Genomic DNA, 23,012 nt, shown 5'->3' on the forward strand with positions numbered 1-23,012 from the left:
TGCTAGAAACAAAGCTAGGCAGCAGTAACTTTAGCCACGCGCCTGCTGTGAAGCCTGGGCAAAAAAAGAAACCCCTTTCTGGTTGCCAGACGCTCGCACGGCAGCAGGACTTTCATGGTGAACTGCCTAGTGTGAGGAGAGAGGAGACCCTCTTCCAGAAAATCTGGATTCCAAAAGGCGTGAAGGCAGGCCCCTTCCCTCAAATAGAAAGATGCCACTTGGCCGTGCTTTTGCACCACCGTTTTCCAAGGCCAGGGACCTCTACCTCCAAGGGATGAGAACTCAAAAAGGGGCCAAATGATGGGGGAAAGTGGGTGGGTGAGGGAGAAAGGCTGCATCCTCCACCTGCCCCCCTCCCGTCCTCTTGGGCATGTGGCATGGGGGTCTCATTCTTCAAGCTGCCAGCCAAAGAGGGAAGGGTTTGTGTTGGAGCCAAAGAGTGACATTCACTTGGCGTTTCCGCAATGAGGCGGCTGGGAGCGGAAGGAGTGCTGGTGCTGGAAACTCTTCAAGGGGGAAGGAGGGGCAGAGGCGGGCGAGGAGTGGTGTTGCCGCCTGCCCTGTCTGTTGCCAGGCCACAGGACTCCACCTCTCAGCCCCACCCAAAGGTGAGCTTTCCACTGGCCACGAACAAGGGAGAGAGAGAACCGGCCAGCCAGATGCAGCTGTGCTCCTCTCAAGAGAGGCAGCCAAGCTCTGGGGCTGTGTGACCCCCACCAAAAAAAGGGCACTGCCTCGCCTCCCTTCCCCTTTCAGCCGCCTCCTTCCCTTTCGGCTTCTACTCCCCCCCCCCCAGCAGCTTTGCCGGGCTCCTTTGCAGCCGGACACCGTTATTAGTTCAGTGACTCTTTGCCTTATTCAGCTGATTCTAGTTTCTCTCCCTTTGTCTGGTGAGCTTATAAACTTTCCCAGGTTCATTTTTATTTATTTATGTCAATATCAGGAAGCTTGCTTCAGGAAGGAGGAGGAGGAGGGGAGCAAGTAGAAGACGCAGAAGGAAAAAAGTCGAGTCCCATTGAGAGGGCCTGCCTTTACTTTCCTCCAGTTCATGTGCTGACTCTGCATCACAGAGCCAGCACAGGACCCCATCCCACTATACGTACCTTGCCCCGGTTGCTGGCCATTCATGCTACACAACTGGATATGGTAGTCCAGGGCAACAAAATGACGGTGATCCCCATTCTAGCAGCAGTTGTACCTATGAACTTTGGCCAGTGCAGAAGGATGGGAATGCAATGAGTTATTTATTTATTTTAATTTACTAGAAGTCCTATATGACATATTCAGGACAGAAAGCGCTTGAGGTTTCGGAAGTAACATGCAGTTGGAAGAGAAACAGACAAGCAAAGGGGAAACATTCCATTCCACTTTCCTTCTTCCCCCTCCCTCTTTTTCCCCATCTCTGTCCTGACAAAGGATCGCAACTCCACTCTACTGTGTGTGCTCTGGAAGTGAAGCCTCTCTTGATACCAATGGAAACTTTGTTCTCAAATGCAAAGAAGACCTTTGGATGCTTTTGGAGCACCATAGATGCTGCCTGAGATGACTATAAACTGATGCCTGAATCTTGCCCTAAGAGTCCTACAGAACTTTATAGACTTCCGATGAGAAATCGGAAGCCCGTGCCCATTACAGCTGGCATTTATTGTATTTTAAATGGGTTAATCCCAGTGTGATTCAGAGAATATTTTGCACCTTGTTCATTTCTCTCGTCTGATCTATTTTCCCCATGCAAGACAGGTAATTCAATGTCCAAAAAAGTCTCCTGTTTCCCTTTCTTTTATTTACTACGCATATGCAAGCAGATATAAATGTGTTATACTGCTGGGTGTTGAATATCCCAAATCTTAACTGGAAAAAGTTAATACAATGTTATGGTAATGTGATTATAAAAACTTAATGAACTAAATGAGAAATAGAAATAACTACCCGGACAAAACTTTAAAATGCTCTATCAGAAATGAATATGGTGTCTCAAAATGAAATAATAAAGCCGTATCTAAAGTGTTACAAAATACATCACTAAAAAGTGTTACAGAGGCATATTTTCTAAGTTATAAAAGTTTAACCCTTAACCCTGTGACACCCGTACCCCGGGTCGAGAGGTGATGTTGGGAGTGCCGTCCCACCCTAGAGCCTCCGTGGGCACACAGACAGCTCCCAAACCTTTCCCACCCCGGATGTTACATCAGGCCGTGGACACTATGGACTTAGAACGGGGCCTGAAGGGGTTAAATATATCAACCCAGACTCCTCAGGTTTGGGCGGGAAGAGCTTGGAAGGAGCCAGAGGAGGGAGCTGTGGGGGAGGTCAGTAGGAGGAGAGACACGGAGGAAGAAGGATGGGAATGGGTGTCCATCCAAGACCCTTGGACGGGCAAGTGGGAACAGGTGCGCCTCACTAAGAGAGAGGCAGAAGAGAAGAGAAGGAGGGAGATGACAGTTAGACCTTCTTATTGGGGAGAAAGAGAGACGAGAGAGTGGCGGCGAAAGCTGGTTGAGGAGAAGAGGCGAGTAGAGAAAGAGAGGGAAGAGAAGAAGCTATGGCATCTCGAAGAACTGAAGAAACTGGGTTATTACCAGGACCCTGGGATGCTGACGGGACAGAGAACCACGTACCCTGGGGAGCTACAGGGTATGAGGAGACAACCCCGTTACTGATCTCTGATCCAGAAGACTTCGCTCCCGAGGAACCCACCCGGGTTCAGGCCGGTCCATGGGCGGCGAGGTCAAGCAACCCGTTCAATGAAGACTGGGTGCCCCTGTATGAGCCGTTGCTCACACAGGAGAAGTTTGTCCCTAAGTTGGTGGACCTTTCCATTCCCTTGCCCAAGTTAATAAACGAAGAAAAGTTTGGTTTAAAAACGTCTTCTGTTTTATTTGGTTCGGGGGAGGCGAAGACTAGCGGACCCTCACAAAGTCACATCTGTGAAAAGTGTCTTAACAAACTACGTAATTAAAAGACTAGGCTAGAGTATAAAAAATTATAAAATTACATCAGCATGAAAAAAATCTTACCGCTTCTCCAGCAGTGTTTTCTCCCCCTCTATTGGTATTTTTCCTGGCATCCTTTGCTTCTTGTCCTGGCTCTCTTTTTTTCTGCAAGACTTGGAGGGTCAAAAGCTTAGAGATCCAGGAATAATTTTTCAATTGGAAATTGTATTATTCCTGCCCTTTCTATAATTATAAGGGCTTTGTAACTTGACATCTGACAAAACCTGGAAAACCAGAACACTATAATTTTAAAGAATGCAAATTATAAAAGCTGCATCCTTCATTTAAGTTTGGTTAAAACAAGTTCAACTGGCAAAATCATTATGATACAGCAGCCTTGCTTACCTGGAGCTTGCTAATTGTTTTAAAGTAATTATGGTGAACTATTGTTCAAGCCTCAACTTTAAAAGCACTTCCCTTTTCAGAGCTGGTTCTTTGAAAACCCTTTTATTGTTTTCACACTCTGTTCATGCAAACAGTAACATCTTGACACACGTGCCTCTTCCATCTTAGGAGACCTCTCCCCTTTTTAAAAAAGCATGTGATCATCTATATATGGATGGTGACATCTTAAAAAATACATGTGTTCATTTGGTGTTTACCCCAGTCAGAATGGACCATGAGATTCTGAGAACTATAATCCCAAAAACTGACATTTTATGCCTTCCCCATACCAAAACCAACAACAACACAATTTCAAATGGAATATATTAAAGCAGGAAGTGAAAGTTTTAGAACAGTTTTGTGCCCCCACAAGCTTCCTTGTTACTAGACTAGAATGGTTGCCTGTTCTTGATCACACTCCGGTTCCGGTAACAACTGAGCGACAGACTCCTGTGAGATTTTGGGGGCTCCTGTGCCAGAATTGTGTAATCGGGGTCAAATGTCAGCCAGGCCTCTCCTGTGAGGTATGAATCGGCCTTCAGCACTTCGTCAACTTGAAAAGAATGCATGTTACATAACTTTAGGGCTCTTGCATGCCTATCCCTTTGCTCTTATGTCGCTCAGACCCCATGTGAGGCTTTGCATCTAAGAAACTCTTGATATTATAATATCCAGTTGTATATCAGTGCTCTCCATGCTGAGGCCTTGATTGAAAGCTCTCTGATATCAATGATCCTGTTTCAACTCACATCAGTAGCTTTTAATAGGGGCAATGGAGACCGTTGTTAATTTCTTTTTGTGTAAGCTTTGCTTGGGATAGGCAATTTCGCTTTGGCTGAACAGGAAGGCTGTGAGCAGGCAGATGCATCGAGCTGTGTCACACACACACACACACACACACACACGGCATTTACGGGCTGATGCCATTGTAATTTTTTTTCTTTTCATCTCCCCTCTTAATGTTATTTTGGGTCTTTGCCAAAAACCTGAGAGGAGAGTTGCTCCTACATGGAACCCTTGTTTCACACCCATTCATTTTTCTCACTTTGTGGCTTTCAGCTGAGCAAAGGCTTTCTGGGAGGGTGGCTGAGGGAGGGAAGATGTCTCAATTAGAGACCCAAATCGCTGTGAGCTTCTCTCTGGCCCTCGGTCTTTGTGCTTGTAGGAGATTTTTATTCACTTTGCAAAAAAGCACCAGTGTTTAGTCTCAGGCATTTTGCAAGCGCCACCAGACTCTCCACATGTTTTCTTAGCAGCTTCTCACTTTCACCTCTGTCCTTCTGACTGAATGCTCTCTGCAGTGATAATCTGAAACCACACATTAATGGGATCTCTCTGTGTGGCATGTTTTTCCTTTAGAGGTTTTTAAATGGTAGCTCCAAACATCCAATCCGCCTTCAACACTTCCCTTCCCTCACCTTCAGGATTTTTATCGGGGTCACATCCCTTCTTTAACCATTGTAGACAGACAGAATGAAGTGATGTTGCAAATACATCATATATATCTTTAGCTCAACGTAAGCCCAAATTTGAGGCTTTCCAAAGATCCATCAAATTTGGGCTCAAGTTGAAATAAAGATACATCCATCTACTCAAGGAATTGTCCCTCTTCTGCCCAAATGTTCTGCCTACACAAGTTTAAAATGCATCATCCAAGCCCAGGCTATGTGTTCTGTAGTCCTGTCAAGACAAAGAGAATCAATAGGTTGCCTACATGGGTAATGATACCTCAGCTATCATTGCTCTGGCAGAGTTTTAATCTTAGATCTGCAGAGCAGGAAGGGACCCTCTGGATCATGGAGTCCAGCCCCGGCCAAGGAGGCCCAGTGGGGGGAATCCAACTCCTAACCTTTGGCTCCACAGCCAGAAACTTAAACCATTGAACTAGCCAGTCCCCCCTGCAGCTTTCTGCATGCTACTATACACCGGAAAGTTCCTCTTGACAGCCATGCCCATTCTGGCCATCAGATGACAACCTCCTTCTATAATTTTAGCAGAACCAGAGCTTGGAAAAGTTTTGTTTCTTTTTTTTGTTTGACTTCCAGCCCCAAAAACACCAACCAACCTGGTTTTCATCTTACTTTCTTTTAAACAAACAAGAGGTGAGTGGAGGCTAGTGACTTTGATTTGGAGGGTAGGGATCAGCACCTCGGATAGTTCCTGTTAAGTTCAGACTAAATCCTGAAGTAGACCAGTAGAGTCATCAGCCTCGGTTGAGTTGAATGTTTGGACTGTTATTTATTCTGTTTTTACCCATTGGTCTGAAGATGGTGCACATCCCCACTTCACTTTGCAAGTGGCTACTGAAATGAAAGGACTAGTTGTTGGTTTCTAAGAGAAATGAAGGTTCTTTCTCCACCATGCCCACTTTCTATGCAAAAGATAAGCCTTCCAGAGATGCTGAGAGCTATGAATATAAGTTGAATTGCCTGTTCTTGTTTTTTAGAATGTGCTCCGTCAATGGCAAAAGGATGCCGCCTCTCACTATAGGCAGATCCATAAAGTCTGAAGAGGGGGAGGGGAGCAGAACAATCCTTTGAAATTTTAAATATATTTGTGAAGGGAAAGACCAACCTCGGCAGGTCTTTCTGGTGGAGCCGACTCTCTTGAAAACCTCAAAGAGGATACAGACCAGCCCTCGTGCTTCCCTAGGTCGAAAGCAAGACCAGGGTACCGACACCTTGAACTTAGAGGAAACCCCCCCCCAAAGGGGGTGGTATCCTGTGTGGTGGATACCAGTGACTTGGAAGAGACATTTAAAGGGTTAATGGCTGCTGAGCCAAATAAGGAAGATTTGGAGGGAAAGGAGAAGGTGGAGTTAAAGGAGGAAGAAGGGGGGTTGGGGGATATAACCGTGGGCAGGGGATATATCCCTGGTGGATGGGAAATGGTGTGGATCGAAGATCCTTGGACCGGATGCTGGGAACAGGTCCGTGTGCCCAAGGAGGAGGCAGAGCAGAGGCGTAGGAGAGGTCTAATGCAGAGGCCCTCCTATTGGGGAGAGACGGAAGCTAAAGCCTGGCGTAAAAAGCTGCGAGAGGCAAAGGAGGCAAGTGAAAGGGAAAGGGCGGCCAAACAAGCATGGCATGTAGAAGAATTGAGGAAGATGGGCTGTTACCTGGTCCCTGGAGTGCCTCGCCAGGCGAAGGAGACCCCTCATGGGGGTGGATGGGAGACGAAGAAACCCTCCCTTTATTGAATCTCTTTTTGCAAGGTTATGACAACCCCGAGTTGGGGGAGGTCCTCGTTGGACCTTGGGAACTTGAACCTGTTGCAACGGTTATGAACAATACTGAAGTACCCTTACCTGAGTTGGACTCAGTGCAAGAGACTAAGCAACCACCGCCTGTTAATGTTGACCTTCCAGTTGTTAAGGTTAATAAATCACAGTTAAAACCAGAACCAAAAGCGTCGACTCCTTTTTGGAACCCCTGGGAAGCCCCAAAGACTGAACCCTCACATATTAGAAAGTGGTTTTCAGGAGGACTGGAAGGTTCAGAGAAGGCCTAACTTTACAAAAAAATGAAAACAAAATGGAGCTTGTTTACTAGAACCCATATAGTCTGGTAGGTTTACAAAGGCATAATTACTGAGTTCTGTAATGCTATCCCCTTACATGAAGTTTACTACTTTAGGGATTTGTTAATTATGCCTTGCAACCTGACTGCGAAGGGCAGTTGTTTCAACTGACCACAGCCTAGATCTGTGCATTAAGATCTTCTGCTGGGGCCTCCCTTTAGTTGTGTGGTATGTATGTGTCAAGACGGGACAGAATTCCCTTGACTGTTGCACCCTGGCTGTGTACAGACAATCCTACAGATACTCAGATGGCTTTCCCATTGCAGTGCCTGTCTGAAATGTTTTTGTTCACCCAAGCATTTTAACTTACGAATGTTTTTCATGATTAATGGTTCTAATTGTTTGGTTCTTGGATGTGATGTTGATATTTGGTGTTCTGTTTTGCCTCAGGACTTTAGCAGAAGAGGAGACCTGGCTTTTTAAATCTAAAAAAAGTTTGATGAAAAACTGAAAAAAATAGACCCAGTCCAAACTCAGCAGTAGGATGAGTCAGATTGAGAGAGCAACATCTCAGTCTTACTGTTTCCTCTCTGGCGACCACAAGGCTTAGAAAAAGGCAATACAAGGATCAGCAGGTAGAGGCCTCGGGACCAAATCTGGGCCCTGATGGGAGTTGAGAGAAGATATTTCTAGAACGACCCATGCTGCTTCCTTTAAAGTAGCCGACTTATGAAACAGTTCTTTTGCCTGACCAGTTGGGTCAAAATAGGCAAGTTGTTGCACTTCAGGAGCCAGAGCAGTGTGTTCAAGTACAGAATTCCACACGTGTATACACACCTGCTTGGGAAAAGGCCTGGAAGCCAGTGCTGAAGGAAGGAAAAACCTACCATTGCCTTCCTTCTCCCCCTTCCCCTCGTCCCGTTTTCCTACTTTCCAGCTGCAGCTGGTTCCCCAGTGGTGTGCCATTTGAAGGCCTGGAACTGATCATATGATCAACTGGTTTTGATCTGACAATTTCACCCTGAGGGAAACTTAATATTGTCTTTCTAATGGACCCTATATCAGGATGTGCACGTCCTGGATTTTTGTTTTAAGTACTGGAAGACTTCCAAAATTGCTTTGGGGATGGACTGCAGATCCTTTTTCAATTCAGACCAATTGCGAAACCACTGTCCCTTGCTCTGCGCCAGCCTCACCCTCGAACCCTTTCCCTCCAGATGTGTCAGGTTATATTTCCCATTGTTCCCAGCCAGTATTGGGAACTATGAAAGTTAGCTCTGCCGGCCTTGCCATGTACAAGTATGGTCAGTTTTCTCTGTGACTGGGATGTTCTTATGATTGTGGAACAATAAGCTAACCTCTTTTTCTCTCTTGTTGTCTGTCTTTTTTTCATAGGCAGTGAAGGTTCTGGAGAAACCATTCAGAAGGAAACATCCACCTGTGACATTTGTCAGTTTGGAGCAGAGTGTGATGAAGATGCAGAGGATGTTTGGTACATATACAGTATAGATAATTTAATATATTTTTGTTTGTGTTGGAAAACATGACTTTGGTGTAATAGGATACCCAGGCACACCCAGGTTACATTACAATGGCAATCTTGCAGTGGGGAAGGGAGGGAAAAACTGCTTTTTACCCCCCATGGCAAGGGATCCTTCTAAGGTGTGCAGCTGCATGCGCCTACATACCTCCGTCTCCCTCTGCACAGCCCCTTTGGTTTTGATTATGACAGAGCCATGCATACATGCAGGGGAGAAGGCATGCATGTGAGAGGTGGAGCCCTGCCCAGTGGGGCTGAAAATTAGAGGGCACATTGCCCATGCTCAGAAACTGGCTGGATAAATCAGTGGTTTAGGTATTTGGCTGTGGAACCAGAAGTTTGTAGTTCAGTTCCCCCCTCTGTGCTCCTGAAATAAGAGCCAGCCTGAGTAGCCTTGGGCAAGCTGCATAGTCCCAGGGCACCCTAGGATGAAGTGAATGGTCAACCACTTCTGAGTACTCTCTACCTGGAAAACCGTGAATTGACTTCACAGCATGTGATTATTAAAAGTTCAGGAATCATTAGGCTTTTCACAGGTAGAAATGCTAGGTGGCTATCATGAAGGAGAGACTGTCGATATTACATGTTGAAGGAAATGGTTTGTGTGAACCCACCCTTAGCAAATTAGACACTGAAGACCAGCGAGACTTTTGGTGCTTCCAGATTGAGAATATCTTGTGGTCAAGCAGGCATGAAACTTATGAATAAATTATAAATATGGAAACACAGAGAAAAAGATTTCATGTAAATGCAGCTTAGTTATCATATTTATTAGCATGCAACCCTGTCCTCTTTCTAACATTAAGTTATATATACAGTATATGTGTGTGGACATATATAGAGAGATTACTGAGTTGCCTTTATCTGACTGCAACCTTACGGAGTCAAAGTAGAGCAGACCCATTTCATCCTGTTCAGCGGTGACTTCGGGGCCATCCCACCCACCTGGCCTTCCCATCCGCAGTCTCTGCCAGCCTAGGGGCAGAAGCGTGCCTACTGCTTAGCAGCTCTTGTTGATCAACAGCATATGTTCAAGGCAAAAGTTTACAGAGCTCAAAAAGAAGCAGCTTTTATGATTGCCTGAATACCTTCTGAGAGTCATCAGATGTATGCATTGGGGTGAGCTTTAGGTAACCAAAGCCAAGTGGGAGAGGTGGGCTTTTTCTTTTAACGATCAAACAAATGAGATTACAGGGGGTAAAGTATCTTTGGTTAAAGTAGGTATATCAGAACCCATTTTCAAGGTGTTCCATACTAGGTGAACAGTGTGTTTGCCAACAGAAAGAACTTACGGTTATAGAAGAACTTTAAAATGATAGGGTAGTGCTGATGGAGGTAGGTGGGTGGATGAGTGGGTGGATGTATCTTAGGAAGCACACCCAGAACTGTACATTCTTCTGGACATTATTGTGATGTTCAAACTTTGCCTAAAGGGAAAAAAACAGTTTGCTCTATGCTAGCGCTTAAACCCCTTACAGCAGGAAATTTATGCTGATTTCTGATTCCACTCCTTTGAAGCATCCAAGGTTCTTACAAGCTGCATAACTCTGGGAGGTGAAGTCTTCCTTCTTTATCGGCAAGTCAGCTTTTCTGCGGGGAGAGTTCTTGGCATGCAGTCCTAGGCATGCCGGCTCAGAAATAAATGCCATTGAGTTCATTTAACTTGCCCATTTCCAAGGGAGCAGGGAAGGTTAATTTCTAGGGAAGATGCTCTGAAACTACATAGTAAGGCAGCAAATCTGATTTGAGCGCTACGACTGCTAAAACACCCATTTGAAGTCAAGAAATTTGATCAATTTCTGCTTTCCAATTGTACATTTTGTATACTTTTTTTTGCTGTAGATGTTTCCCCTACAAATTTTTAATCTTTGAAACTAACTGTTTATTTCCTGTGGAAGCAAGGAAATTATAGATCTAAGCAGTTAAGGTGTGTTTGGTAACTTTGCTTTAAATACATGTCAGAATTTCAATACACTTCAAGATCTGACCATGAAAACAGCCATCTCCCCACCCCTGCCACCACAAAGATTTACAAAGCAGCTTGTTTAGCTAAAACAGTGTTTAAAGGGTTTTTTTTTTAAAGTGCTAGGGTTCAAGGCAAAATCCCAGATACATAAAAATAGGTGCCATTCTATTCTTGCGTCTGTAAGCAGCCAGCTCTCCTAAGAGAATGTTGGGGCTCGGAATAGAGAGGTTCCAGAGTCCAGTGTACCTCTATTTAAGTTGAGAAGAGTCCTTTTCTCAACTAGGCTGTCACACCTGCCACTCTTTTCCCAAGTCTATTCCCATTTAACAATTAACTGAGAAAACCAAAGATAAAACCATGAGTCTCAGAGTCTGCCAAGACCAGCAAAACTCAGGTAGTTAATTGGACTCAGCAGTATATTTGTGGCCTAAATAGAATTAAGTAATTAAGCAGGTGGTCTGCTCAAAAGACCAAACATAAGTTTTAAAGTATTATTGTTTTATTAGAAAAATTAAGTATTTGAGATATTCAGTTTGTTGCAAAGCATAGCATTCCATATCCATATCCATCTGCTAAGATAGTTAGAAATCTAGCAAATCCCAGCTATAAAATTTTTCTTCTCTTCTTATCTGTTATAATTTATCTTGTTCTCTTGCCATCTTGGAGAAAAATTTTCTTTCTTTTCTAATTATGTTAATTATGTTATATATATGCTTGTTTTATATGTTATGTTGTAAGCCGCCTAGAGTGTTCGCGACGAACAGATAGGCGGGGTATAAATGGAATAAATAAATAAAAATAAAATAATAAACTACTAGCTAGAAAGGTGGGTAAGGCTGAGCCCCCCTTTCTCTATTCTCTGCTATGAACTACATCCTAGCAATAGCAATGGGAACTCCATAGTCCATTTAAAAATCCATAATCCAAGGTAAAATCCAAAAATCAAAAAGGGTTTCAAAAAGGTTTCCCTCTGTCTGCCAGCATCCTGTCATTTTCTTCACAAGCTGGAACATCCTCCTTCTTCACTCTCCACTGACGTCAACCAATCAGGGCGAAGGACTGCTCATCTCTCTCCACCTCCTTGTCTCATGGGATTGCAGGTGTTGTTGACATTCTTCCTCGATGTTATGTCTTTGGTCCTTATCATCTCTGGCCAAGGCTGCTACATGGAAAATTCCAACTAGCTCTAAGAAAAAAAATCAGCTTCTCGAAGCATCTAGTTACATGTCACACAGACTAGGATGGATTCCTTCTACACCATTCCATGACTACAAATCCCATTTAGAAATTACATTCTAGCTTCAATAACCTAAACCATGATAGTGTCCTCATGCTGTCTTCTCTCTTAAGGACTGTAAAGCCACTGGTTCAATGTTGGATTCTCCAGTGTGCCAGCCTGCATAGCCTTGGACAAGCTGTACAGTCCCAGGAGCATGGTAGATGTCCTCTGAGTACTGTATACCTAGGGAACCCTGGAAATAATCACCCTAAGTTAAAACTGACTGGATAGCACACAGTTATTATTAAGGATTACGATCAAACTCTTAGGGAATACTCTGGAGAAGAAGCTGCATCTAGAACAGAATGCATTGCTCTTGTTACTGACTGTGGTTCTTGATCATGCCCATATTACAACTGCGCTAATAAAAATGCAGGACAAGTTCAATGGGATGGCCGTGTACCCAAAACGTTGTTCAACACAGAGCCAGGTTACCTTATGGAGCATTTCCCCTATGCCAGCACAGGCCATTTCAGTCTTCAAGGGAGACACAGGTGTGCCTGCTGGGGTCTGCACATACCCACTTGCTGGCAACATGAAGATAGGCCTTTTTTGTGGAATGATATCTCTGCTGTGCTAGGTCAGAATTCTACACGTTTAGGTATTTATTGATTGGTGGTTTTAAAAATTATTTTGTTTTTACTTTGGCTCACTCTGGACATTCGTGAGTCAAAATATTGGCTCAAAGTAATACTGTTCTACTGGGTTTTTAAACTTTATACAGTATATTTATTTGTTTATGTGGTACACACACAATGAGCATAAACCCCTCAATTTCTCTCATGAGTCTGAAGTCCTGGCAGGAGGGGGAAACTGTTCTATTAGACCTTATGAGCCTGGGAGCTGCTTTCCTGTGATCTGGTCCTTGACCAGCTTGGCCATTTTCACATCACCAAGGAGGAGTACAAAAGTGACACTGGCTTGCATAATATTTATTGGGCTGATTTATACATATGGAGAGCCAGTGTGGTGTAATGGTATGAGTGTTGCCACCAGCTCCTGCCCCCGCTGCTGGCACCAACAGCTGCAGAGTGCCCTGGGCAAGAACTTCATTGACTCCAGGTTGCTAGTGTAACCGGAGATAGTCTTCATTTATTCCCCAAGCCACTCCCTCCTCCATTTTCCTCAGGTTCCTCCCAGCAGATTAGTGTCCTCCCTCCTCCATGCTTTCCAGGTGCCTGGGAGCTGACAGCTTCTCTGGGCTCCCAAGGGCTGTGGGGCAAGTACAGATGCTCTAGGCAGGGCAGTGGTGGTGACTCCCTCAGGAGTGGATCGAATGTCAGACTAGGACTCAGGAGGCCTGGGTTCAGATTCCCCACTTGGCCAAGGAAACTCACCTTGGGGTGGCCATGGCAAACTGACTCCTTGAATATCTCAGGCACTTCTAAAACCCCATCTATGGATGCAAAATCGAGAATGATTGTAATAATTTAAATAGAACCTACCACAGTGACCGTCTGCTTTGTGTGACTCTCCTGTGGATGGGCTGCTTCAACATCTCTGTCTCCACCTTTGGTTCTTCCTCTTTAAGCAAGGCCTGGACTAAATAGCTCTTGAAAAGCCCCACAGAAGGCTTGGCATCTGGCAGCCCAGAACTGACCTCCTTAAAGATGGGACATGTAGGCACCCTAGATCTTGCATGGCTTTTCAGTTAGGCCATGTGGCCTTCTCCCAGCTCCTGGTATGACAGAGTGAAAGAGAATGATGCCAAGAAGCCTTGCATCCACCCTGGAAGGGCACAGGCTCTTGCTCTAGCTACCACAGTGACAAATCACTCAGAGAATACTGAAATAGGGTGGTCGTGGGTCCTGTTTTTACAGAAGACAAGGCTCCCTTCTAAGGACTGTCCAAGACCTTTGATGTTGCATGTCCACAGCTGCATCAGATAGGGATCAGTCCTCTCTTTGGCAGTGTCCTCTCTTTGAAGCGTTGCCCGGTCCAAGGCTTGCTTAAAGATAAGGAGTAGTACGGAGAGAGATCAGGGACCCTCAAGTTCCCCATCCACTGCTGCACCTATGCAGTGGACTCAGCAGCCACGCAGGTTAGCAAGTCGGTCTTCCCCACTCAGGAGAAGTAATTCTGTATAAGTGATAAAGAACGCTTCTAATTCTGTACCTTCACTTATGCCTTTGGATGCAAATCAACATCCTCTGTCGCCCTCTCTTTTTCTGCCGTATCTCCTCCCTTTGGAGGGCCGATGCTGCACAGGAATGTCGGTCGCTGTTTGCCTCCCCCTTCTGGGATGCTGGGGGAGGAAGAGGACCCAGGTGCACCAGCAGATGTAGCTGGGCTGCTAACAACTTTAATGATTTGAAAGAACAATTAATGCTATTCTACGTGGCTACAGCCTGTGCTTTTTCAGTTCTCTTGTCTCTGTTCAAACTCTTCTCTGTTGTTTCTGCCAAATCCCACTCAGCGAAATTAATACTCGCTGTTGTCACTATTATTTATAATCGTCTTACTTACATACAATTTGCTGAGGAAATTGTTCGGAGTGTGGGAGTCAGATAATCATGTTCAGAGGGTGGACCCAAACAGGAGCATACCCGAGAAGTTGTTCAAGGGAAGAAGGAAGACTATTGTAGACAGAGAGAGAGAGAGAGAGAGATTGTTGATTCTTGCTTGGGCTTGTACAGTCAGCTGGGGCCAGTCCTGAAAGAGAGTAGCAGAAGGATGAAATAAGATCCTCTCCCATTCAGCTTCCAAGTGAATTGAGCCCTCTGCATGCGCTCCAGTCAGGACAGAGGCCCATGTGATCTCCAGCCACCTCACTTGAGAGGAAACAAATCATATGAAGCTGTATCTGCATATTCAGGGGTGGAGGGCCGTGGTGTACTGCAAGAGGAGCTTGCCATCTGGGACTTATGGGTTACTTGCTTGCTTGCTTGTTTACTTATCTTATGTACCGCTCCAATTAGTGAAACCCACTACTCTGGGTAGTTTGCAGAAGAGACTGGCATATCTCTCACCCTACCCCATACATCACCCACATGCAAATCCAGACAACATGGCAGTGACCAACTCATTAAAAAAAAAAACAGCCTAAATTAAAAAAATTAAAAGTTCACAACATTAGGAGATATATTCTCCGAGGCTTCTTTATCATTTCTGTCTTTAATAATTTCTTGAAGGTCAGGAGGGGCGGAGCCTGGCACACCTCAGACGAATGTTTATTCCACAGAGGAGGGGGCACCACCTAGAAGGCCTGATTTCTCATTGTTGTCTTTTTGGCCTCCAGTCAGGAGTCACCTTTGCCTCAGAGCAGCATTGCGGGGAGGATGGTTTAGAGATTCCCAACAATAAAATACAGTATTGCCATGTGCTACCCCTGATGAAATGCAAAGTAGCTGGAAGAAAAACTTCATCTTGAACGAGCAACTAAGATTTATTTGCTTTGCAATAGAGCAGTTGCTTGTGAGGTGAAAGCCCCAAGGGATACTACACCACTGGGGAGGCTATCGTTTGTACTGGAAGTAATCTGGACGGTGCAGATGAGGAGTTCATGTCCCCTCGTCCCCTAGCAGAATGTGTGGATGGGATTGCTGTGGCAAGATGTATGGGCTGTTCCTTTCCTTTGGTGTTTCAGAAGTGCCTTAGCTGTATTTTTGGACAGGAGGATGTTCTGCCCTGCTCATAAGTAATTGAAATAAATGACAGCTAGGAAGATTGGGTTGCTTTGATTCTACCACCACCACCACCACACCTGGCATCTATATAACTTCTCTGGAGGGAATCAAACAAAAATGGTAATGCATGAAGGATTATGAAGGTTGTTCTGGTACCTTTTTGGTACCAGATCTGGTATTTTTTTTTCATGAAAGTGCCTGTGTTGGCCAACTTGGGCTTGTTGATATGAACTGTATTAAATGCTTAGCTGCACTGCTTTGAAGAAGCTGCATCTACCCTGATCCATTAATGGAAGTGGTAACTCCATGTAGCACAGCATTAGAACATTTACTTCTTAGAAATGCAAATGTAAACACAGACACCCCCTGCACAAACACACATGCACACACATGCATGTGATCTGGCATTCCATTAGTGAGCATCCGTCGTCACTCGGTGAAAAACAAAGACTGTTCAGTTTAAAGTCTTTAACGTCTTGCTTCTTTTAATCTGCAAAAGCTCCTTGTCTGTAAGAGGATCATATATTACTGGCATTATTCCCACATTTAATGCATTTTGCCCCAGTGTGGGCTTCATGAATATTTGAAGCAGGCCGGTGGCTGTGCCCATTTATTAAGCACTAAATTGCAGTCTATTGGTAAATCAGGCATTCTCTGTTGCTTGATTCCTAAGCTGGCTAAGAAAACAATTGACTTGGGATGACAGAGGGCAATGCATTGTAACACCCGGATGAAGAAAGGAAAGGGAAACATAAGGTTTTGAGCAAGGAAATGTATTTCAGAGGTCATGCCCAGGCTCTTGTATTTCCTGACCCACTTTCTCATCTTAGCACTGTCAGGAAGCCACATAAATACAAAATATATAAAATATTTAAAGATATAAAAAGAATATACAGTATACTATAATATATAAAGATATAAAAAGGCAATATAAAAAGAAATGCCCTCTCATCATATAAACTGGCCCAGTGTCAATGCATGACTGGATCAAAAACCATATCCAGAATCCAGAATTGTGTTACAGGTTAGCAAAACAATAATCCATTGGTGCCCTGGACTGTATGTAACCCATAAAGATAGCAGAGGTGAACAAACCAAAGATAGCAAATTAAGAAGTTATTTTCTTTGAAGGAAATGTAAGACTGTGAGTTTATAGGTTATATCAAATGAAGACTGAAATTTTAGAAAAAAGAACTCCTTAAAATGCATCTTGATCAAAAACCTGTATCCACTTACACACCTAGTAGTTGTTGTACAATTCATTAATATTTAAAAAAAGCAGAAGCCAGAATCATGTAGTTACACCTGCTTGCACAACTCATTTGGCATAAATCTCATGGACAAATAGTTACAAGCTAAGGAGTCACTCTAGGCGTTTGCTTGTTGAGTTGTATCACAAAGTGTTGGCACCAAATATTTACACTGACTTCTTGCAGCTAAAATTGACACTCAGTTATGCTGGCGTAAATATATAATAGGATTCCAGCCAGCAGGTCTAAGCCTTGCAAAAAAGAAGACAAGTTGTGAGGCATAAAATCTGCAGCTACACAATAACTGTATTGGACCAACCACATCCTGGTGAGCTTTTGAATTCCCCAGGATGCTTCTGCAGGGTAGTCAGTGACCAAAATGCCATTGCTTAATTATACTTGCCAGAGACAAATGGCATAATTTGTAGGGACTTCTCACTGGCAGTTAATGACTCCCTGCTGGTATTTTCAGGCATGTACCAACCAAGTGCCAACCAAGCGGCCTGGAATGTACTCAAAATTCCTCGAGGGGACCCATTCATTGCCAACCAGAATCGTCTAAAAGTTATGTTATTTGCCTTCCCCAGGCATAATTAAGCCACAGGACTGTTACAGTTCCTAAAGAAGTGTATCCTTCCTCTACAAGAATCACTGGAAAGGCCATTGAGCAGAATTTGGCAGTTTCCTGTGCTGAATAACAAGCAGGGGAAGGAGAGCAAAAAGAGACTCAGGTCCAGTTTTTATGAAAATCTGTGAAAACTCTGTCCTATAGGGGAGTATCTTACTGAGAATTTTGGCACAAGGCTCTCTGTGTCACACAAAATTTTTGTGAGGAATCATCACACCTCTAGTTTGAAGTCCTGTAAAACACAAAAAATACAACCCTTTACCTATTTTTTCTGTGATTTGATAAGATTGTTTCTTTGGCTACTATATCTGGAAAATATAGTCTGATTGTCACCTGTTTTGATGAAGCAGGGAGAGTGACAGTCATTTGTTGACTGTCCATGGGATAGTCAGAAGCACAAAGGTTCAAATGTTCGCACCGGGATTCTGATTTGGACCCAGCTCCAGGAAGGTAACAGAATCCATTCAAATGGAATTGAAACGTTTTCTGAATTGCCAAAGTACAGAGCAGTGATTGGTGCCCATCCCTACTCTATAGTTGTAGAACAGCATTTAATTCTTTAAAGACAACTGGCAAAGTTAGGTGCAACCTAATTGATTCAGGCATGTAGGTTTCTAGGCTTTGCAGCCCTCTGTGAGGAGCCTGTGTTTGAATAAGTAGCTCTTGAATCCTTCACATCCAGACAGTATTACAGTGGGGTCTTGACTTGAGAACTTAATCCGTATTGGAAGGCGGTTCTCAAGTCAAAAAGTTCTCAGGTCAAATCTGCATTTCCCATAGGAATGCATTGAAAACCATTTGATCCGTATCTGCTCTTTTCCGTCCATAGAAACTAATGGGAAGCTGCTATTCCGCCTTCGACCACTAGAGGGGGATATTTTGTTTCTTTTTTTCTTAGGTCAAGAAAGATTCAGGGAAGGCAGGGAAAATACAGTCCAGGCAGTACAGTACCAGGCAGTCCGAAGACTGTCTCCCAATCCACTCTCTAAACGCTGGGAGGAGTGAGGAAGCAGACAAGCACCCTTTTCACTGGCCAACAATTAACTGAAAGTTCAAATTTTGCACTTTCCCTGCCTCCCACGTGGTTTTTTTCAGTTCTTAACTCAAATCTAAGTACTTAAGTCAAGTCAATATTTTCCTATGAGAGTGGTTCTTAAGTCAAAATGTTCTTAACTCGAGCCGTTCTTAAGTCAAGACCCCACTGTACTATGGAATCATGCAGTAGGATTGCAGTGTTTGAATCAGACTGACAAAAGAACACTATCCACTGCCCTTTGACCTGATATTTCCTCTCTAACTAGAGGTGTATATTATATGCAAATTCTGCTGGTTTGACAAGTCAGCCCCCCCATCAGTACATTCAAATTGAATTCCCTGGCAAATAAGCTCCATTACTGTATAAGGGTATAGAAATGTGTACAAATCATACGGCCGTCAGCACCAACTAGCCCTAAAATCAATATTGCTCAAGTCATCGATATTGATCTTTATAATGGCCAAACATGTCCAAAAATAAAACAAGGAAAACATACGTAAGAAAGTGAGGCTTTGCGTTGCCAGCTTCTCAGTTCCCATGGCAGTCAGGTCATTTGCATAGTCATATATCTGCCCTTTTACACTCACCTTGACGTAAGCGCACTAAGAGCTAGCTTGAAAGCCATATACACTATCTAGGTTATTGGCCGCTGGATGTTCAACAGTATATATATGACCTACTTGCACTGGATTACGGAAAATCCAGAGATAGCAGCAATCAGTTGTGTCTTGCGATCTCTATAGCTCTAATTGCATGGATAAAAATCCCTTCAAGTCCCTTCTTACATGACTGGCTCAGGAAAGAAATTGATAGCTATGGTACATTAGTTTCTATTTGACATTTCCCTGAAACCCCAAATACCTTTAGCTGTACGTAAGAAACAGACATTCATTTTGTTTGCTGAGCTATTGTTTGTTTGCTGAATGTGCCAACTGGACTCCAGTTGGCACATTTGAGTTTCCTTCCACCCTCAACAAGAGATGACCCTGATGAGACAAACGCATCAGTACCACCATTGGTACCTTAATTAAAGATTTTGACATCCAGGGCAAACAGTCCAAACACACACACACACACACGCGCACATGTGCGCGCGCACACACACACACACACACACACACACACACACACACACACACACACACACACACACACACACACACACACACACACACACATACTTTGTACTTTAGGCAGTGAAAATAAGACAAGGAGTCATGCCAGCATCTCCCCTCCTTAACAGGGGAACAGCAGCACTATCGGAGCTAACAAAGCAAAGCAAATGTGTCTTTAATAGGTATATTGATAAACATATTATTCTACTATATCCCATATTTTTCCATATATAAGATGATACTTCTTCCTAAAATAGCTGGAGGGTCGTCTCATACATGGAAGTAAGCAGAAAAAGCGCCACTCGCGGGCTCCCTTTGGGCAGGTGACAAGGCGGCAGCGTGAGCTTGAGGTGAACCCTGGCACTGGGGAAGGTGATCAGGTGGCCGCAGCTGAAGTCAGTGGGCAGCTGCGAGGGGCGGCCAAGCACGGCTGCTCCTTTGCCTCCACCTATTGCTGCCACTGCCACCTGATCGCCTCCTCCAGCACCACTGCTGGGGCTCACCTCAAGTTCACATTGCCGCCTTGGTGCCTGTCCGAAGGGAGCCTGTGAGTGGCACTGGAGGAGGCGATTGGGCAGCGGCGGCAGGAGGTGGAGGTGAAGGCGAAGGAGCAGCTGTGCTCGGCTGCCCCTCACAGCTGCCCATTGACAGGAGGAGGCCGCCTGATCGCCTCCTCTAGCACCACTGCCAGGGCTCCCTTCAGGCAGGCGACAAGGCATGGTCGTGAGCTTGACGTGAACCCCGGCAGTGGTGCTGGAGGAGGCAATTGGGTGGCGGCAGGAGGCAGAGGAGCATCTGCACTCAGCTGTCCCTCGCAGCTGCCCATTAACTGGGCAGCCTATCCAACCCAGAGTTCTGGTCTACTTAGCTCTGGGTAGACTTGCCCTTACTCTATTGCTATCTTTTCCTATGGTGCTAGACCGGGCTGCTGGGACAATCTTGGGCAGTGAGGAGAGGGATAAAGCCCCAATCCCCCACACATTAGTTATGGCCCTGTTAGAATATAAATGGCATGATGCTGTGGCCAAACGGCTGTAATGTTTTTCATGAGTTGAAACAACAGGACCAGAGAGATCATGTGAGGATCTCTGTGGAGCACAGTAAGCATAAGTCACTCTGAGTGGACATCATAGTTCAGAACAGACAGAGCTGTGGTGAGTAACATGGTGAAGGTAAGACCAATTTCCTGTAACATGTTATGGGGTAGGAGTAAAAAGAGCACAACATTAGTTGTATTAGATAGTGGCTGATGTCCTGCTGGATGGGTTCTGCTTGTGCAAGAGGAATGCTGTCGTCAGCAGTGTCCCGTTCCAGCTGACTAAAGGCCTCCCTTTGCCATTTCAAGGTGCTCAGGTCTTCATTGCATTGTGTGAAAGCTGGGTGCACCCCTTTAATCACTGCTGATGTTGTCATTCCCATTGCAAAAGAAGATTTCAGCCAGTGTAGTAACTACTGTAGTAGCATTGTTAATTTTTGGTATAATAAATTATCTTTATTATGTTACTTCTAAACATTGGGTGGGTCATTATTAGAGATTTGTAGCCATTTTTTCTATTTCTTAAGATTTAAAAAAAACAATTAAAATTACATGTGTTGGCAATGCATTTCTAATGCATTATCCACAAAGTAACAAATAACACATACTTTTAATAGCCAGTCTCTTAAAATAGCACGTCAAGCCCTGAGGATAGGGGCACATTTAAATGTTTGGCAAGGGACATTCAGGAAATGGATTGTTAGGATATAAGCTCAGACCTTAATCACTGTCTGTGGACCACCCTTCCAAACAGTGGCACCACCTCAGAATGGAGTATCAATGATGTAGTACAGCTGCTTGGGGGAGCTGCACCATGTATGTATCCATATATAGAAATCCCTGCAGTTTCTACAACTTCAAGCAAACTGATCTGATCCACACTCTTTAGATTAATGTGCTAATTGGAACCAGTTATGCAACTTCACAATGTATTAACTCCAAGCTGTATACCTTTGGTAGTTGAGATGGAGGAAGGACAAAGAATTAAACTCGAGGGCATAAGGATTCTTGCTCTTTGCCCAGTGGAAGGGAGGTGGAAAGGACCACATGCATTCTAGCAGTGGGTAGATCATGATCAGAGCAATGTAAGTCCCTGAGCTTGGTTTCTGGGATCGTAGGACAGAGTTCCAGTAAGATGAATGGCCAGAAAGAAAATAACATGCATTGGGTGAAATCCGGCAGTAAGTGGTGGCTAAAGCAGGCCCACTGTATCAGTGGAACTTCCTGAAGAGTTGACTCACCAAATCTCCACTGGGCCTTCCCTCATTGTTACCTGCTACTGGATTTCAGCTATTATCTGGCTGTGGTAGTTCAAAAATTGGATACTTCCCATCCCTGGATTGTAGAGCTTCAGAGATGCTCTACATTCACTCTGCAAATACAGGAGTGTATTTGCACAGGAACATCCATGTGATACATGTCTCCTTCCCAGCATATCAACACACTGTGATATATTGGTTCTTGAAAGCTAGAGTAGCGGTAGCTTATACAGAGAGACCGGGGGGGGGGCGGGGGGAACCCTCTGCAGTGACTCAGACAAGAGGAAGATGTTCACTTCTGAGTTCAGAACTGTGTCTAAGACCTTGAAAGTATTTTTTCCCCTCTCACACCCTTTTCTGGAGGACTTTTCTCCTGATCAAACCTACCAGTCACCCTGGAGGAAGCTTTCAGATCAGTCTCTAAGTCCCAGAGGTATGTCTCTCATACATCTTTACTCCAGATGCACATCTACCCTCTGAGAGGTAAAGATCACAACAGATAGTGAAAGTAGAGGGAACCAAGATAGCAACCCTAAGCGCATTTACAAGTCTGTGATTTCTATTACTAAGGTTCACCAGGACATCACGATGAACACTGGAAGGTTCAATTTGTTTCTAGTATGTATGAAGCCAATTAACCTGCATGTATGTATTTTGATTTTCTTATATGATTTTTACTAGTTTTCTTTTAATTGTCTCTATTATGCTTGGATGGTTTTGACTGAAGAACAGTTTATAAATTAATAGTGACAATAGTTTTGCATTCTGAAAGCCCAAAACATTTTACTTTTTTTTAATAGGAGGAGAAATTATGTCTTATTATATACTAGTAGCATTGCTATAGTTATAATCAGGAGCAGAGTACGGAAAATTTACTCTCCTAGACTATAACTCACAAAATCTCCCACTCAGCATTTCTAATGGCCTTGCTGGGTCAGAAATTCTGAGATCTGTAATTTAAAAATAAGGAATTTTCACATGATCTGATCAAGAAGTTTGGTTTTTTTTTTCTAAAGAAAAGATCATAAATGATCTTACATTGCATTTTAACAGTTTAGCCTTGAATACATCTAAGAGTAGGTTTTGGACTCTTGCTGAATCGTTCTGCCTTTTCCCTCTTCCTCTCTCTCTCACTCTCCCACACATTTTCTAAAATGTTCTTGGTACCTAATCATTATGAATAATCTGCTAAATTGGGCAAAGTCAAAAGGAAGCAATTTAAATGTCCTTATACTAATGTAAGACATCTGGATGACAAAACATCGGAATTTGAATGATCTCCCCCCCCCCCAGGATAAAAGGAAACAGGTATCATAATAGAAACCTCGTATACCAGAAACCCTATCTGAAATTGCATCTATTGATAGGGATGCACTGGGTA

The 23,012-nt window shown here is 44.0% G+C and overlaps 1 protein-coding gene across 2 annotated transcripts in view; it reads left to right on the forward strand.

The window, feature by feature from the left end:
* The window catches only part of TMEFF2 (transmembrane protein with EGF like and two follistatin like domains 2), a 264,601-nt gene that overhangs the window by 151,338 nt on the left and 90,251 nt on the right, over positions 1-23,012 (forward strand). For both annotated transcript variants that reach the window (XM_072979606.2, XM_078393376.1), the window contains exon 5: positions 8,292-8,388. In XM_072979606.2, the coding sequence (XP_072835707.2) occupies positions 8,292-8,388 (97 nt within the window). The remainder of the gene's footprint in view (positions 1-8,291; positions 8,389-23,012) is intronic.

The sequence above is a fragment of the Pogona vitticeps genome, chromosome 1 (genome assembly GCF_051106095.1).
Source record: "Pogona vitticeps strain Pit_001003342236 chromosome 1, PviZW2.1, whole genome shotgun sequence".
Lineage (NCBI taxonomy): Eukaryota > Metazoa > Chordata > Lepidosauria > Squamata > Agamidae > Pogona > Pogona vitticeps.